Source organism: Ciconia boyciana, chromosome 1 (genome assembly GCF_034638445.1).
Source record: "Ciconia boyciana chromosome 1, ASM3463844v1, whole genome shotgun sequence".
In the NCBI taxonomy this organism is placed as follows: domain Eukaryota; kingdom Metazoa; phylum Chordata; class Aves; order Ciconiiformes; family Ciconiidae; genus Ciconia; species Ciconia boyciana.
In genome coordinates, this window is record NC_132934.1 from 116,732,769 (window position 1) to 116,751,834 (window position 19,066).

General features: G+C 44.7%; 1 protein-coding gene across 2 annotated transcripts in view; it reads left to right on the plus strand.

Moving 5' to 3' along the window:
* HUNK (hormonally up-regulated Neu-associated kinase) overlaps positions 1-19,066 on the plus strand; it is a 60,028-nt gene that overhangs the window by 36,029 nt on the left and 4,933 nt on the right. The window contains exons 5-9 of one of the 2 annotated variants that reach the window (XM_072845254.1): positions 1,254-1,381; positions 6,883-7,018; positions 11,578-11,746; positions 12,695-12,778; positions 18,266-18,446. In XM_072845254.1, the coding sequence (XP_072701355.1) occupies positions 1,254-1,381; positions 6,883-7,018; positions 11,578-11,746; positions 12,695-12,778; positions 18,266-18,446 (698 nt within the window). The remainder of the gene's footprint in view (positions 1-1,253; positions 1,382-6,882; positions 7,019-11,577; positions 11,747-12,694; positions 12,779-18,265; positions 18,447-19,066) is intronic. The other variant, XM_072845263.1, reaches the window with a different exon arrangement.

Below are 19,066 nucleotides of genomic sequence, written 5' to 3' on the forward strand. Positions count from 1 at the left end.
TGGTGTCGGTTATCCTTGTCAATCCTGGAGAGGAATTAGCTGAAATCAGTTGAGTTTTAGCTTTTGGTTTAATATCGATAGATTTTCCCTCACCAAGTGGGGATAATAACATTTGTATAAATTGCAGTGAAATAACAGAATTATGGTAATTCACAAGTTGAAGTATTTGGAATGCTTGGAAAATGTAATGTACTGTATAAGTACTACTACTGCTAGGAAAGATTGGCCATAGTTTATATATGAGACTAGGACCTGGCTCAAATTCATCTCGCAGTATGAGCCGGTGGGTCCCCTGTTGCACCTCAAGGCTCTTTAGGACTTCCTCTGCTGAAGCCTAATTTGCAGTCTGTCCTCCAAGGAGATCCACAGCTTAATCATTGCATTACTACTGAATTTCTCACTCCAGCAGTGGGCCATCTGTCCACATCAAGGGTGAGAGTACCAACCCTGAGGAACGCAGGCAAACAGAGCACAGTCATTCTTGTAAATCATTTAAACTTCTCCAGTAATAGTGTCTTGCTCTTTTTTTTAATTAAAAAAAAAGAAAATATGGTTAACTCCTACCCTTCCTCATAGCTGAACAAGTCTGTGGTTCATGATAGCACACCAGTTTAGTTTCTTTCTGTTCACATATGTGTATTCAGCAGGCTGGGGAAACAAATTCCCAAAAGGGGGGAATTCCACTCAAATTGAATTTAAAGCCCTTTTAAAGAGGAAAAAGAACAAGAGTGCCCAACCCACTTTTCATTGCTGACTTCGCTGGGCGTAAATAAGCAGTAAGTTTTCTGCTCTGAGAAATGTAATTGTTCACGCCTGATCTTTGGGCTGCACCAGAGGCTGTGGAGGTCAGTGGAAACCTTTGGGTACTGACCCAAGAGCTATGATGTCCCCGTTGGTGCGAGCAGTCGTTCCACACCCAGGGCAGCACTGAGACAAGGCCCCTGAAAGCAGCGTGTTTATGCAGCCTGAAGAGAGACTTAATTGTCGCGTGGCATTTAGCCGAGGAGTTGCCTAAGAGCTGGGCTCGGTTCTGTGGCTCCCGGTTTATGTCCTACACATTGTGTGACCCTCCATGAGCAAACCTCTGGGAATTCTTGCCCAGATCATTGTGTACAATAGAAGAGAGAGCTTTCTTTTGGTCTTTTTTAATAGTTGTCAGACATTAAAGATGAAGTACAGTCACTAAAACCTAAGCCTATGTTTTTCCTTGTTGCTGATGATTTTGGCTTCTTTTTCTCTATGTTTTCTTTTAGTGGGGTGAACATGTACGCAATGTTGACTGGAACATTACCTTTTACCGTGGAGCCGTTCAGTTTGAGAGCTTTATACCAGAAAATGGTGGACAAAGAAATGAACCCTTTCCCCACCCAGCTCTCTACAGGTAATCAAGGGGGTGTGCTGCGACCTGTTCAGATCCAGTCAGTCAGAACCATTGCGTTGAATTCTGGATTGTGAGTCATGCTGCCGACATGGCATGCTAATTGTGAAAAATACTCTTTTTTTCATTTTAGCCCCCAAACGATCTGCGGGAGTTGCTGTAGTATAACTCCTTTTGCTCTGACTTCTGTATGTAAGCTGGAGAAGCACCAAGTTGTGCAGAATACGAGAGGAATAAATCTGTGAAATTGCTGTTTAGAGTAGTTGGTCAGTTTTGCATGTTCAGAAGATTTTAGCGTAGGGTATGGATGCATGAACACATTATTTTGGAATAACAAATCCCTGGGCATTATCATGACTAGGGTTGAGTGATAAGCTACCTTGAATGACCTCACATTTATTATGGAATAATGACGTGCACACAGAAAGTTATTTTGGGACAGTGGCCTGTGATAACCTTTGTGTGTTCACAGAATGCAAAATTGTTGATGTATTAGTATTAGAAATATTAATTCCTGCTTCAAAGCCATGTCACTAGGCAACAGAATTATTTTTCAGCTGATAGCAAGACCGTTGTCAGCATTTGGAACAAACTCTGTTTTGTAGTTGGGTTTTAATTTTGTATGCTAAATTTATTGTTCGTGGAGAGCTTCTGTTCTCCTTATCTGGCAGCGTGTTTACAAGGGACATTCAATAAAATTAAAAGATTGCAAATAGAAAATGGATAACAGAGCATACATTTTCACTCAGTACACTAAGGATGGCAACCATTGTTATGGGGGATAAGAGAAAGCCCTTGGAAGTTGTGTCACAAGATGAATTCCCCAAGTGCAGATTTACCTGCATACGGAAGAAGTAGGTAGTTAAGGGTTTTCTCACACAGGTTATCTGTGGATAAAGCAGAGTATGTTGTTCCTTGTTCACTCAGCATCTGTATGAAGTAAACTTTTCCTGCCAGCAGTTCACGTTGCTGGCATGTTGTAAAGTGGTAGGTTTACAAGTGAGCTGGGATGCTGCAAGTCTTGCCGTCTATTTGATGCAATTAGAGTGTTTGGTATTTCCATTCTGGAGACTTCCCATGAGGATTCAGTTGCACCAAATGGCTATTTTAATGTTCTAGCACGCACTCTAAAGCCCCACTGAGTAAATTAAAAGAAAGATTATACCGACTGCTTCGTGCTGTACTGATCTAGATGCCAAATCCTGCATCAATTGCAAAGTTACTCTTGAATTCAAGGACTTGCATGTCATAGTAGACATTTTCCAAGTTTGGCAAAAAATTTACCAAACTTACCTCCCAGAGTGAGGCTTTTACCAATAAAAAGCAGTTATATGATGGCTGTGTAGTGTCTTTGAACCAATGGACTGTTTCCCCAATCATTGTTTTCTTTCAATCGTCTTTAAGTGAGAGATTTCACTGACTTCACTGGGACAACTCATGTGTTGAAGGCTGAATCACCCACAAAAGGCCTGTAGCAGACCAGACCTTGGGTGACAAAAAAGATGACATTACTTTTGACAGGTTTCATTTTGCTGTTTCATTCATCCTACCATTTTATAATGGAGATCAAATTTTCTCGCAAATGAGTCTCTGTAGCATTTGTAGGTCACTGGCACTACGGTCTCCAGTGAAAACGGTATTTTGTTTATCCTGTGAGAATTGCAGCAGCTTGAACTTTCAGAGATGATGGCAAATTAATGGAATAGATTTAAACGTGTTAACCTTTACTCGCTGTGAACAAAGGTACGCATCAGTTCTTGATCTAAGTCAGCGGCCTTGCACGCTCACTGACATGGCAAACTGTGATTTAAGATGAAATTTGTTCTTGCTACGGTTAGGCTTTGGGTCAGTAGGTAGAAACTCTGCTCCTCTGCGAATTGTTGTGTTTGTTAACTTCTTAGGTTTATGGATCTTCTTTAATCGGATTTTCTTTTTCTGTAAATTCATATATATGAGTAGAGATTTTTTGCAGGGGTCTGTTTTGCTTGTTCAATATGTTGTCTTTCGATATTTAATTTCACAGTTACTGAACACACAGTCCCGTCATAAAAGCAGCCATTCTTATCACTAAGCAAGAGTATATTTTATTTGTATTAGTTAAAATGTTGGGTGACTGTGAACACCTAAAGCAACTGTGTAACAACAGGGAAAATTTGGAGTTAGTGTTTGATTTTCCCATTTAGGAAACTGCTTTTCATTCAGCTTCTTAAACAACGCAGCTATCTGATGACTGATTTTGGGTGAGCAGAGTTCAGTTGTTCAGGAGGTTGGTATTCACCTTGCACACATTCCTCTTTTATCCTCAATTTACCACTTCTGTGTGTTCATGGTCTTCCTTCTGGAGCAGAGAAGTGAAGTGGAGACGAGAAGAAAAGCCATTGTCTACCAGTGCTTGTAGTTTGGAGGAAGGATTTTCTTAGGTGGAGCTCGCTCGTGGCTTGTGAAATGACCTCATCGCATTTTCTCAGGCCGGTTTTGTAAGCAACGCCTGTACACCTCATTTTAACCAGGCACACCCTCACAGTGTGAGCAAGACACTAAGTTGGTTTCGCTCATGACAACGAACGTGAAGACAGCTGAGGACTTGTAATCCCCACTGAAGCACTCTCCATTTCTGGTCATCACTGAGCTCAGTACGCTCAAGGAAGTTGAGAGAAAAATGCAGTTTCTCATGATGCTGGTCTTTCATTTGTCAAAAGAGCAAAGTTTGCCCCAAAATTACACCATGGGAACAAAATTCCACTGAGTGCAGGTCACCGGCTAATCAGATTAGTGCTGGCCTCGAGCTCGTCGTAGACGAGGCCTCACATAATGAGGCTCTGGCAGGGTGGTTCACAGCGCCCGTTGTTTGCCAGCCTATGTGGTGCAGCAGGAAAAATGGCTTCAGGCGCGGTGGGTCCAAAAATCGATTGGGCAGCTTCATGTTTGCTTCCTGGGGGATTAATTTTGCTGTCCCACAAACTGGAAAAGGCTTCTCTCCTCCCCGTACCATCTGACAGCTCAAATCGGCCAAGGTGCTGTCACTCATCTCCGCTGTGTCACTCGGGTCCAGCCGGCCAGGGAGCCGTGCGGGGGGGATCTTCTCTCCAGAACTGTTCTCTCCCGGTCTGGATCTGTTGATCTCTGTGGTGCTTCACAAGCTTCATTTAATTAGCCTGCCTTTTGCCAAGGGGGAAAAAAAAGTAAGATTTTTAAGGAGACATTACCTGATTTGGGGACCAAGGGTGGTGGTGATGGAGGGGGAGGGTATTGGTTTCGGGAGGGGTTATTTGTTTTGCTCTGAACCTGTGGGATGCGTGCGGTTTCTAACGCAGAGATGGGGGAAGTACTGGAGAGAGAGGAGGTGAAATGGAAGAACAAGGGGTTTATTGTTTGCCATAATGGGGGGTTCCACGCCTGAGAGGCATGATGGGGAGGCACTCGGGGCACGCAGAGAGCAGCCATAGCATCCACTTCCAGCAGGTTTATGAACTTGGATGTAGCCTTTTCCTGCTGCTTCTGCAATATTGCTGTTGTAGCAAAATAACAAAAATGTTGGGAAAGTTTAAGTAAAGTATCTCACATAAATCGGCGATTTGTGAAGAGAAAGCTTAGAAAAAACCCAGCCGATGCCCAGCTGAACTGGTAAATACATAACCATAACTCTCTCTCTTCCACATATGAGCTTCTTGACGGTCGGCCTGCGCTGGCACGGATAGCCTCTCAGGGCCCTCTCCAGCCGATACTTGATTTCTGCAGGATGTTGAATGCCGAGGTTACCCAAGCTGTTAGGAGTCGGCACCCATCGGGTCTAACCCTGATTTATTTGAGGAGGAACCCTCCCTTCCTCATCCACCGCCCTGCCCTGCCATGCCAGCCCAGCCACCCTGTCCCGTACTGCGGGAGGGGGGTCATGCAGGTGGGCATCACCCCCCTCAGGAGGTGAGAGGAGGGCAGCAGTCTCATCGAGTAGAACCTGTGAAGGGCAGCGGTGCTGTCCCTTCGGGTTAACCTAACCCTTTTCAGATGAGGACATCGTAGCCTCACCAGCAGGCTTATTATCCTCCTTAAATTGCACGTGGGAACAAGGATTCACAAGGGTTTCGCTGTGTTGCTGGTGGAGAAGACATGTCGCGGCTGCTCTGCTTCGGATAGGGGATGGCATGGTGCCAAGTGAGCATGCTGTGGCGGTGAGACCAAACACCTGTAAAGACAAATGGGAGGACTGGCTTATAATTTCACAGTTTTCTAGCATTGAGGCATTAGCACATCCAGTTTGATCTGCTTTATAACACAAGCCTTTAAGGGGTTTGGTTTGCCGGCGCTGAGGTGAAGCAGCTGTGTTGGCAAGGCTGTACTGCGGCTTACAGACACATCCCAGAGGACACCATCCTGTGCCACAGGGGTCCTGTGCTGCCACTGCCCAGGGCACCTGCACTAGTAAGGAGACAAGTAGACACGACACGCTCAGGAGAGCGTAGGAGGGGAACCAGCTCTGCTGTGGGAGAAGGTGGAAAAAAGCCCGCAAGGTCCTGTCCATCTGGCCTGGAGAAAGCTATGCCACAGCCATCACTTCTGCCTCTTGCTTGCCATTGACTTCATTTGGGACTCATTTGGCATCATCTTACTTGACTCCTCTACAAAATCATTCCAGTCTTGTTTTTCCCAGAATTAGGTTTCTTTATCTTTCGTGCAGGAAACTGTAGAGGACATAGTTAACTCTTTACTATCTTGTAGCCGATAAACTGAATCTAGCCTTGATAATTTGAGGAATAAAGACCAGACCTAGTTAAAACAGTTTATTTTCAGGTCAGATATGCACTTCTTGTGAGTCTTTATGCAAATCACTTGATTTCATTGCTCCTAACCATATAAGAAGCACATGACTTAAAAATATCAGAAAAGTACTTTTGAGGGGTTTTGCAAGAAACTCCCAAGGGATGGTTGAATGGCACTGTAAGTTGAAGATTAGTATCTGAAAACAGAAAGAAGCCCATTAATTTTACTGTACTCTTTTAATTTGGCTAAAACCTCCTGCAACTGATTGTAGCTTGGAGGGAAGCCAGGAAAGAATTTGTCCTTATAATGTCAAAGGGAGCCCAATTCTCCATGTCTTCCCTCCCAGCTCTGCATCCCTCCCCTCCACTCACCCCCAGTCCATCTCCTTCTACTTTAAACACAGATTGAGTGATTTGCCTCTGACCTGACTCCAGCTTCTTGTTCTCATACAAAAATTAAGTTTTGGCTAACCTGCTCGGAAACTTCAAACAAGCTCTGAAACAAAAGGCGCTTTTTCTTTTCTCCTTTATGACTCTGTAAATCATTGTGACTATAAATAATTGTTTATTTTACTTACTAATCCCTTATCAGGTTTTCCTTTTTCTCAAGGACATTAGAGCATACCGTAAGGAAAATGTTCCTTTTTAGTATACTCTTGGTCAGGCTACACACCTGTAGTAACTCAACTACCGCGTTAAGTCATAAAGCGTATGACGTAGCTGTTGTTTTTCTTGATTTCTTCACAGCGGCCGTAAACTTTCTACGATCTCTACTAGAGCCAGATCCTGCAAAGAGGCCAAACATCCAGCAGGCGCTTGCAAATCGGTGGCTTAATGAGAATTACCCTGGGAGAGCACCACCTAATGTCACATATCCAAACAGGTACTGTGCGAAAGCGTGGAGAAAGCCTGCCAGGGTGTATATACATTAAAACATAAGCGACTCTGGCATTGCAGTTTCATTCCTTGTGTGACAGCATCCCACTGCATTTTCTGGGATTGCTTTTGTGACTCCATCCTAAAAGTTGTTAGGATTGGCCATTGAATATGTGTTGCTTAAAATGGTCAGAAAAAATACCTTAAATTAGAAGCTGGCATAAGATGCATTATTTGCAGGGTGGTCTGGGGTGCAGATCACATGATTAATTGGCTCCAGACCTTGGAATGGATATGAGTGACAGGTAGTTCATCAGTTCTGATCTTCCCCTTGTTTGTTGGTAAAAGCCAAGCTCCTTTCCAGTAGAGGCTATGCCTGTTTGTGATACATATGTGAGGTTCTGTGGATTAGGTAAATATGCACACCGTGGTGAGAAGGGTCAGAGTTAAATGATCTTATGCTGAACGCATGACTAAGTGCAAACAGAGAACATGGCCATGTTCAGTCTCAAGGCCAGCCAAACATCCCTCTAGGGAAGAAGAAAAAGAAAGAAAGATACTTGTGGTCCACCTTGGTTAGAAATAATCTTGCTTGACTTTAAACACTTGCAGTGTAGAGTCAACATGTGAGCCAGCCAGCCTGGGCTCTCGTTACAGTAAATGGAGAGAAATAAGGCAACTTTCTACAGAATGATTCATCTGACTTCTTTTTGATTCTGCAATAGGATGACTTTGTGCCCAAGAGATCCGAGTTCCTCTCCAGTGACTGTAAATGGAGCCTCAGGCAACTCACTTAGAAATATATGTCTATATTTGATCAGATAAAATCTCCTTCCTATATCAAAGCCCTCCAGCTGTGTCTCATACACAATCTAGTACCTGCAGAGGATTCCCTAGGAGTTGCTAGCTTGCAGGCCAAGATCCTAAGTAACACTGAGGCAAAGACAGCAACTTAAAGCCTAATTTTGGTGCTTAAAATTTGATAGTGCCCCAAAATTTCTGTCCTAACTTGCTAAGAGGAGAGTCCCTAAGTGAAGATCCTAACTTCCCCCCTACAGTTTACTCAGTTGCCAGATACCAGATGTAGCATATGCCTAAGGGCGTGATGACTTACTTTTGTCTGAACGTCTGAACCACTGTCCTCCACCCAAAAATGATTTGGTGTTCAGCAGTCAGGCCATCTCTTTGTGTTGGTGCCCTGAAGGACTCGGTCCCATAGGCATGCTCAAGCCATGCATACAGCCAGCCTTCAGCATTCAGCCCAGGTCACAGCTTTGCTGGTAAGAATGCCTCCCACCCGTTTTCCCCTCTGCTCCACCGCTAGCCAGATGAACAGGGTATGTTTCAGAGTCGTGGGTCCAACCCCCGTGGGGCTGAGAGGCACCTGCAGCACCCCTCTTACTGCTGATGCAGGTGACGAGTGCTGCTACCGCTTGATCATGCTGAGACCCGGGCACAGGAAATCAGTTTGAGCCCTGAATCTCGGGACAACCTTTAGGAATTTTTGTAGACCTTTCCCTTTGATGTTGCTGTTGGCTGGCTTATGGGTCGCAGCCCATATGGTCCTGGCTCCTACCTGAGTCACCTCCCTTTTCCCTCTGCATTGACAGGCAACGGAGGTGCCCTAATTTAGCAGCAGGCATTTCCCTTCCAGAGGTAGTGTCTTAACTTTCAGGTACTGCATTGTGGAGAATCACTGTGAATATGCCTTTCTTTGACCTGAGGAGAATAACAGGTTTCCTGCTCTCAAGATATGGTTGGATAGAAGTTGAGCAGCTTGGATGCCTGGAGACATCACTAGAGCCATCCACTGAAATGGGGAGGGCAAATGTGAGGCCAGCTGCCTGCAATCCCCAGACCTACGTGGACAGAATATAAAGGTGGCCCCTACGAACAATTGTTTTGCAAGGAATAAGAATGAGAATGGGCAGACCCATTATCTTGACATTACTGCCCCAAACTTAAGGGCAGTTGAGTTAATTTGCGTAGTATGCTGTCCAACAAAAGGAAGTTTGAGTTTCCATGGTGCATTGGACTGTACTGAAGTATGGCACATGAGAACATTGTATGGTAAAGAAAGGGAAAACAAGTGTAAACTGAATGAGTCATTAAGCTAATGAAATCACTGTTATAATGAGTCTAATCAATCCACTAAACGTGACATCTGTTAAGTGAATGTAAGTGTAACTGAGAGCTGTATGGGTAATTTAATTCTTTTGCTGCATGCGACTTATCTGCAGAAAAGGGGAAAAAAGAAGGAAATGTGGCTTGAATGTGCTTTCACAATTCTTTTGCATTTGTAGGTACATTTTCATGCCTCTATTTTTGTCTTCTTGGCTTGCAGTTGTCAGGCTTTAGTCAGGTTGTGGTGGAAGCGTCCCTTCTAGAGTCGGCTCATTGGTGCAGTTAGGTACGTGACTTACAAAAGAAGCCGACCTCTATTAGATAGAATAGCTGTGCAATGCTCTTTATTTATGGAGTGCCCATTAATCATTCCCTCCTAAGGGCAAGCGAATCAAATGGAAGAACAGAAGAAAATGCAGTGCCAAACTATAGAGAGGGCATATGTTTGCTCATGCATATATGTGTATATGATGATGATAATAATAATCCTTTCCTATTGTAAGCACATTTAAAGGGAACACCAACGTGCAATGCTATGCTTTGCTATTGAAAAAAATCAGTTACTTTTTTTTCTCTCTTTCTCATTGCACTGCTTTTCTCATCATTTGGTCTGAAAACAAGAGAAAAGTAGATACTCCTTCGATCCAAACCCAGGTTTTATGTGAAGCTGTAAAGGATAAAAGCCATACAGATTTGTTCTTTCACTTCATTTTTTGGATAGTATTTCTTTAGTTTAATTAGTTTATGCGCCAAGCTTGACCTACCTGGAATTTGTCATACTGGAGCCTTACAGGGAAAATACTCTATAAAGTTTGTAATATTTAAAGACATGGCTAGACTCCTTTTGAGCTTGCCTCAGAAAGTACCACTAGAGTCAGCTTTGACAGAGTTTCTCCAAGTTTTTGTTAGTGTGCAGATGTGCGTAAGATGTGTTGAAATAGTTCTGAAAAATCCACTACTGAATTTACAAGGAATCACTTCCTCTCTTAATCATACCTTTTATAACACAAGCAAGAAGCTGTGTTATGTTGTTGCAGTGCTCTTCTACCATTTTGGGGGTAACACTCGCTGTTCCCAAGACAGGAACATGGTAGGAAAGGGGAGAGCATGGAGATAAGGTGGAAGAACAGCAGAAACTGCATTTTCAGGAGAATATTCTCCCAGGCTTTTTATAAGCTTGCTTTTATTAAAGAAATTCCCCGAAGGCAAGCAAAAATTTCCCAAAATTACTTGAATTTCTTTTGCTGTCCAGATGCTTTTACGTGCAATGGCCAAGATAAGTTTTGCTTTTGAACTTTAAAAAAAAAACAACCCCAAGCATTCCTTAGCTGCAGAACAAATGTTAATAAGCATGCCGAATAAAGGAAAAGAGTTATTTGAGATTTTCCAGACTGTGTTTTACATCTTGTCTAAGTCCTCTACATCAGACCCAGACTGCTGTCCGGGCATTCCTCGCATCACAGGTGCACAGGACAGGGGGACAGCAGGGCAGGAGTGGAAAGGTGGAGAATGGTCCTTTTGAAGGGGGAAGGCAGGTTGTAAAAAAAGCCCGCAACCTAAGCTCCCCTGAGTTGCCTTAGCTAGGTATTAGGCTTGATATTAGGAGCAAGGAATATCCTTTAGAAACCAAATGAAAGCCAGCATCTCTTTGGAGATGGATGGGAGTTGACGGGCACATCTGGGAAGCCGGCCAGCATATTTAGAGGTCTAAATAGGAGCAGAGTTCTTTGGAAAATCTGTTTTTAACTTAGACTGAGAAGATGCTTTGCCATTTCCACAAGGCTGCTGTACTCCATTTCTCGCGTTGGCTGAGTCTGTCACAGGCTTTACAAGAGAGCACATACATGAACATGTGTTGTACTTGTGCTTTCAACTGACATCAGTATACCAGTAGTTTTACCAGTTTGAGAGCTGCTGTAGTAACCCTCCCTGTACATCCTCTTTCTCCGGGGTGAAATTCTCTAGCTACTTAGTGCATGAACATCCTGCAACAGGTAAGGGGTGAAGCTGAACACTGTGGTGTTTGATTACAAGAAAAGGGTCATTTCAGAAAGCAAAATGTAGCTACCTGATCTGGATTTTACCTCTTTTCCTTCAAAACCAGCTGGATTATCTTGACAGTCTTCACCGATCAGATGTAGGGTAACAAACGGCGGCGTCCTGAGCATCACGGTGCCATTTCAGGTCAGGGAAGGACATGAGGTCCCTCTGACTTGGTGGGAAGAGTGCTGTTCATTCAGCTGTCACGGCTTCCTGCAGCACCCACGATTCCCGAATAGTCTGTCCTTCTCGTACCTGCTCACGAGAGAAGAGGGCGAATCACACCCGCGTTACTGAGCCTTTCAGGCCTCTTCTTTACGCTCTGCCACATCCCCTGTGGCTGGCAGGGCTCTGTCACTGGGAGGACAATAAGAACGGCATGCTCTGCTTCTCTCTGTGCAGGATTCACCTTGAGGACCTCAGCCAAAGCGTGCTGCTCCATATGACTGAGAAGCTCGGCTACAAGAACAGCGACGTCATCAACACTGTGCTCTCAAACAGGGCAAGTCACACGCTTGCCATCTACTTTCTACTTAATAAGAAGCTGGAGCGCTACTTGGCAAGCCTTAGGGTAAGTACTGCTTGATGCCGATTCTTTGGATGAGTGGGTGACGAGGGTAAAAAAGTGCTTGCTGGCATTTGATCTCAAGGCTTTAGCCGAGGTTTTGTTTTTCTAATTTTGTAGCAGTAACCACGAAGGGGAAGTATTCCTCGCAAACTAATAACGTTATTTCAGGTAAGAATTCCCCAGGTTGAAGAGAGAATTGCTGATAAGCTTTACGTCTCACAAGTCCATGTTTCCATAGGAGATCCGCTCCGGCTAGGCAGTTACCCTATAGAAAGCAAACTGTTGCCATGCAGAGCCTTATTTGTGACTTGTGGCGTACTGTGTATGTTGAGATAATTCTGCTGCTTGAAATATCAATAACACAATGTAATTTGATTCAGGAAATCAAGAGGAAGCTGAAAGAGCCATTAAGATTTTATTTAGTTTTTAAGTGAAAACTTAGCTGAAAGTTTTACATCAGAAAGACCATGAATATAAAGTCTCCTAATCTCCTGCTGACCTTCCTCGTCCCTGAGTATGGCTCGGGGGTCAGAAGCCCCACTGAGGGGTTTGCACAGCATCTTTCTCTAGGGCAGGAGTCTGCTGCCACATGTCACCCTTCCTTGTACATCCGGGGAAGCTTCACTTCGCTAGCCACGTTTTGCGTGGTGCTTGCTGGAGTGCTAGGATGGGCACAGCGCACAAAGACAAGCTGCACGCTCCCTTCCCTTGGCCTCTCCACGTAGTTGCCTGTGGGTCTGGTGAGGAGTCTTAACTAGTTGAGGGTCTGTAGGCTCCTACGTGATGCCATCAATGATATTTAAAACGTAATGGACCAAATTCACCATCTCTGTAAGTTGATGCACCTCCACTGAATGCCAAATGTAGATATAGTCCATTAAGCAGTAATTGAATGTTAGTTTTCTCTAATTATCTTATATACTGTACTTTTCTGTGCTTCTCTCTCCACAGAAGTCTGAAGGCCAGGACAATATTTGCCACAAGAACCAACTATACCAGATAGAAAAATACAAGGCAAATAAAGACTCCTATGAGGTAAAGCTCATTAAAGCTGGTTAAGGTACTTTGAAAGCAGACTGAATTTGAGGATCCCTGGCAATTGTGATTAAGGCGATGGGTTTCTGGACCTATGGAGAAAAAAAAGACCTGAGGTCTTGCCTGTGCAGGAAAAATAGCTCCTTCAATTTCTTTTCGAAGGAACAAATAGCAACCCCCTAGGGTGGAAGTGTAAAAGTGACTTTCAGCTTTATGAAGAAAATAAAAGTTTTAAATGCTCTGTTTAGCAAAATAATATCAGCTTCTTTACGGGGTAGTTTCCTTCTGGGGTGCAAGTTGCTGGTGTTCTAAGAAGACCATAACTGTGTTGCCTTGAATCTCAAGACCTTGGTGGCGTAGGGCAGAGAGCTGAGTGGCAGCCAGGGTGACCCTGCCTGGTCATCTGGTGTTCCTGGTGTCCTGGGCCAACCCTGGCTTGCCTACCAGAAACAGTGAAACTCATTAGCACAAAACTCTGCCCAAGTTAGTATTTTTTGCTTCGTAGGAGAGGTGATGCAGAACTCGCCTGCTACATCATGAGGGACTGCCCTTGGCCAGAGAAAAGATTTAACCAGGTTACCTTTTGGTCTGTCAGTCTCCAGTCTTTTTGCCTGCAAATAGAGAAGGTATTAAAAGAATACATATCAGATAATAGGAGTCTTCTCATGGCTGGATTTTGCTTCCCTGGCTGATTCTTTGCCAATCACTAAAATTACAAGAGTAATATGAGCTGTGCAAGTCTTACCTACCAACACAAAAAGCAGTATTTCTGAAGAGCATGCCTATTTCAAAAGCTACTCTTCAGCACCGGATCGGTGATCTAATTGCAGGGGCAGGTTTGTATCATGGCTGGTTTTGTTTATTTTAAAGACTGCTTGCAAGACAAGCTGAACTGCAAGCCAGATGGAAATATCAGGGCAAAGTACTTCTCATTCTTTTCTTACATAAATCAAAAACCACCTTACTTAAAATGTATCAGCAGCGGGTAGACTCAAGGAATATAATATTTCAAAAGGCTCTTTGACAGCTTACTTCAAGCTCTTCAGGGCAACCTTCCCTTGGAAACACAGGCAGGTACCTGGAGGTGAACGCTACAGGTGTCACGTGGTGCATCCTGATGCTCTCCGGGCCAGCTTCTTCCAGCTGCTGGTGTCACTGCTCTGTGCAGTGACGGAGAGCCACGGGTGTGCTCTGCCTGCCATCCAGGCATTAGTTTACAGCTTCTGTGTACCTACCCCATGCAGGGGAATCTGCAGCAAGGCCTACCTGTGCACCCGCGTGTAGCTGAGAGAGAAATGCGTGGTCTGGTTTGGTGGTGGTCCTGAAATCCCCACGCCCCTAGAAGGGAACTGGTGTTTGACTTCCATAAGGATAATTGAAAACTAACGGTAGTGCCACTGTATGACCCCAGTTTGGTTTGTAGGCATGCTTAGGGATAAAGGCTCCCTCCAAAGCCTCCTCTGCACTCGGAGTTAGTCCCAGTGTAGCTATTTAGAGGATGAGGGGGTGTCGTTTCTTTCTTGAAATAGTTACCTTGATGCAATCACAGTGCAGACACTGTGATAATAATACCGTATATTCTGTTTCTGCATGGGCATAGCTGAGTATAAAGCATGTTTTATATTGCTTTAGCTGTATTTACACAAGGGGATTGTGTTATCCTTACTGTACCAGGACAGTTCAGCAGCACAGGTAGGTGAATACAGACCCTGGGATGCTCCTGCCGTTTGTAACTACAGCAGACATCTCTCCTAAAATGCCTTCATGTGTATGGGAACACAGCCCTGGTAGTGTCTAGCCTGTGCCACTGGGATCAGTGGGTGCCACCAGGACTCAGGGGTAGAGATTTTGTAAGCTCAGGCAGGTTCATAAGCTGCAGATAGAGTCCCTTTATCACCCCCCATTTCCAGAGGGGAACTGGGAGGCACTGGTCCCTAGGCAGACCCTGCACGGAGAGCGAAGCTGTGCGTTGCCATGGGAATAGCAGGGAGAGAGCTGGTCAGCTCCAGTTTCTGCAGCTGACCGAATTTCTTCCACCTCGCTCGAGCGACATGAAATAAGGACTTTGCCTCGGGCGGGGGGCTGCCTGCCAGCAGCACCGCCTGTTGCCAGGGCAGGCAGGAGGGCACACAGGCAGTGGTCGTGCCCAGCCCCTCTTCTCCATCAGGTTCCCTAACCTGGGTGGTGGGATCAGCGCGCCAGGGCTGAGGGTGCTGAGAGCTGCTGTCGGTGCTAAGTAACCAGGCTGTTTGGCAGGCTGATTTCATTTGAGTGCTCGGGGCAGATGGGCAGCACAGGGAGGAGGGAGGGAGGCAGCAGTCTGTCTCTCTCTCTCCACGTCTCTCTTTTTGTTGGAGAGGCCTCAGGTGATGAGCGGTCGTCCCTGCAGCACATCCAGGGGGCCAGCGCTGGGGATACTTGCCTCCCGCAGGGTAGCCAGTGGGCTCAGACTCCAGGAATTTGCAATTTTTAAGAACTTGTGTCATTGTCCTATTGCTATTTTAGACATGGCCAAGGCAAATAGTTTTTATCTTCCTTTCAAATCCGTTGCTGGGACTAAGAGTAGGTTTCCGGGTCGAGGTCAGGACAGGAAATAGCAGAGGATGATGTAATGCCAAACCTATTCAAGTATAACATACCGGTACAACTCCTGCATTGTGCGACAGCATGCCATTACATGGCTGTGCACGGTACAGTGAAGAACGAACTTTTTTAACTCCCCTGAAGGAAAACTTCCTTTCCTTTTAAAATGTAATAGTATGTGGCACCTTGGGAGTTTAGGATTTTGGTCATTTCCCCTTCAACAACCATCATCTAAGAGAAACAATCTTAGTCAGTTTTAAAAATGCTTAAAAGACTAGTTGCAATGTTCATCCAGGGTAAAGTAATTCATTGCTAATGCTGGATATGTGAATTTTCTTTTTTTGCGGGGATTTAATTGTACTGTATGACTGCGTTACTGCTGCTTAGAAGACGTTACAGCAGTGTGAGGCAAAGTCAGGAGCACTTGGCAGGTGAGGAGCTGCGGCTTGGCTCTTGCACCGTAAGGCTGAAAATATTGCAGCATTGAAACGTCCTGCATTCGGACAGATGCTGCAGCAACCAACATGCAAATTCTTCCCTCACCTATCCAAAATAGCAGAAAGTCGCTCACAAGCTTGATCAGCTCCTTTAGGCTTAATATAGTTACCACTTGGTCTCATCCTCACAAGTACCTTTAAAAAAAGATACTCGGTAGAGCCCAGTCTCTGCTGAACTTGGCAGCAGAGTTTCAGAGCCTTGAGAGGAAAAATAGTGTGGCGGGCTCAGAATTAACTGTACAGCTCCCACTGACTCTTGTTGCCGGGTGTTATTCACACAGCGTTGCTATTATTATTATTGCTATTGTTGTTACTACTGTTGTTATTACTTCATCGTCATCAGTAGTGATTGTGCTCGCCAAGATAGTGCTTGGGACTGATCAGATGTTGCGTTGTTCCAAGCACAGCACGGGCAGGGAGGAATAAATGCTTGGTGCCGGAGGTTTTTACAGCCTCTAAAGGCAAGGGGAAAGACATCAGATGGTTGATCAGGTATCATGTAAGACATCAGGTATCATGTAAGCAAAGTGATGATGGCTCCGTAATGCATTGGTTTGTTTCTGTGGAAGAGTTAGCCAGCTTTAGCTAGCTAAAGGGAAGGAAATTGGAGGGGATAAGGGACAGATGGAGAGAAGGCTGGGCACAAAAAACGCATGCCTGAAGGGAGACTGAGGTGAAGATGGTGAGGAGCTCAGAGAGGGTCTCTGGTTCTCGCTCTCCCAAGTCACTTAAGTACTTGTGTCATAAAACTAAAAACCCTAGTTCATGATTCACTGAAGCTTTTCCTTCCGACTCCGTAACTTCTGAAAATTCAACGGTTAATGAGCCCAGCGGTGCCCAGACACTGTCTGTGCGGCCAGCTGCATTCTGTCTGAGCTGGGAATCATCAAAACGGGGTGCTGTCCCGTTATTTTCCTCTTAGGTGTCTTACTATGTTTCCAGAGCTGTTTAGTGGCCCAAGAGAACCTGAGTTGTCTTCTGTGTCTTTCTTTCCTTCTCTCACATGTCTGCACGTTACTTTGCATTTGAGGGTTTCAATGGACTTCATGTCAATGAACTTTCAAAAGAAAATCTTCAAGAGAGCCAGCCCTTTGGCAGTGCGTAATTATCAGACAAAATACAGGTCTCGGCACATAATTGGGTGAAGGAACATTTTTTTAAAAAGCATTTTTTAAATGCATTTTTTAAAAAAGCATTTTTTAAAAAGACTTGGTAGTTACAGTGGCTTTTCAATAAGACACAGTGAAACATGTTGCTTAAATGAGAATTACAACCACACAAAGACTGTCACATAGGTGCCCTTCTAAAGAAACAACCCCAAAGCAACCAAAAGCCCCATTTCTTTGAGACTGACATCTAAAACCAGACCACACAGCTTTGTTCCAGAAGGGTGAGAGATTCTTGAAGTCTTTGAGGGATAGCAAAATATGGGCCACAAATTTGATGCCCCATTTTTAGAAGTGAAATAAGACTTTTGGTTCCCCCTGAAATCAGTGGCAGGTAAAGAGCGTTACGCAGCTTGCAGAATCTAGTGATTCATGTTGAAAAAAGGTACAATGAATTTTCACTGTAAATCAGTGCTTTGAAAATTGGATTCCTCTTCAGAGTCCCACTCCCGGGTTCTGCTTTTCCTCTGTCATCACTGGAGATCAAGCCTATCTTTTAGGATGTATGCATTTGCAGTCCCACCTTCAGCTGTCTTCCCCACCCCGAAAAGGAGTTAGGGCTCAGTGAAAGGTTGGGTCAGTAGTTTTCTCCCCTCCATGTCTTGTGCAGTTGCAGAGATGCTATAAAACACTACTAGGTCTGGGTGGTTGGGTTTAATACTCAGCTCGCGCTCCTTCACAGGTGCAGCCCCAGCATTGCAGCCTAATGCGCGCATAGCATTGGAGCCCGCGGTTGCAGAGCGAGGGCTGTATTCCTCCGGATCTTGTTTGGACAGAAGATAAATGACTCAAAGAGTTGAAACTTCTTTAAAGCTTTGCAGCTCACCTTTTCAAATGTCAGAAGAAGTGCAATAAAGAGAAATCAAAGACCTTTTTCCAGTGTTTAAATGGGGAGGCAAATTTCGGGTATGAAGGAGCACAAACCTGCATCTACTTGCTCCAGCGAGGTCTCCTAGGACAAATGGCCTCTGAAGAGAAGGCTTTCCTTTTCCTTTAATTTTCCAAAACCAACTTTCACACTCCATGAGTGTCAGAGCAGATGGGAGGCATGAAATCATGTCAAACAGGTCACAGGAAAATGAGACATGGAAGATTTAGTTATTTCGAGTAGCCAGGATAAGTTCCTTGTAAATGTACAGTTTTTAATTTGGTTTCAGCAAGTGGTGTGCTTATAAGTCTGAGGGTCATTTAAACTTCCCATAAGTAAACCAAATTGTTCTTGTTTGTTTTACAACTTAAAGGACAAAAAACTCAAAGAACAAGAAAAGAAAGGGGAGATTCTTCACCGTCAGCTCCCAAAGAAAACTGAGAAAAGTCCAGTATCATATAGACAGCCTTCTTCCTGTCTTATCTCGCAGATACAGAACACCAAGGCTCTGCTGAAGGACCGGAAAGTCACCAAGGCTGGAGGTCCAGAGAAAGGTCAGTGGGAGAAATACCAGTGGTGTGTCCCTGTGCGCATGTGCATGCGTGGGCACAGACAGTATTAGTGAGAGCATCTTGTGTGTTGTGTGTTTGTTAGTAAATAGTCGTGGGTTTGCATTCGCTGTCTGCTCTGGAGGTGGTATGTGAAAGAGGACTGGATAACGTAGTCAAACATTGAACGAAACATCCTGAGGAAACCATGACGATGTTCAACAGTCATGAATCCTCACTTTTACTTCTCTTTTTATTTGACAGAATTCCCACCGTGTTTTAAAAAAACCTGTCTTTCCCTATTTATACGTACTTATACAAAATCATCCGCACTTCACACTGGCACTTTGAAAGCATCAACACCCACCCCATATCCCTGACAAACCAAAGCCAGTAGAGACGCTTCTTCCTACCAGGGAACGTGTTTTGCTAAGAGGGGGATAAGGGACAGCACGGGAAGAAATCACTCACCCTGAGGAGAGTGCCGGTAACGGTGGCATCCCTGGGAGAAGCACTCTGCAGCAGCTGATGGTGGAGGAAGGGGAAATAGGCAGCTGAGAGGAAATGCGGGTAGGACTGCCAACCCCAGCAAATTTCAGGCAGCAAAAGGAGGGGAGAAAGCGTTA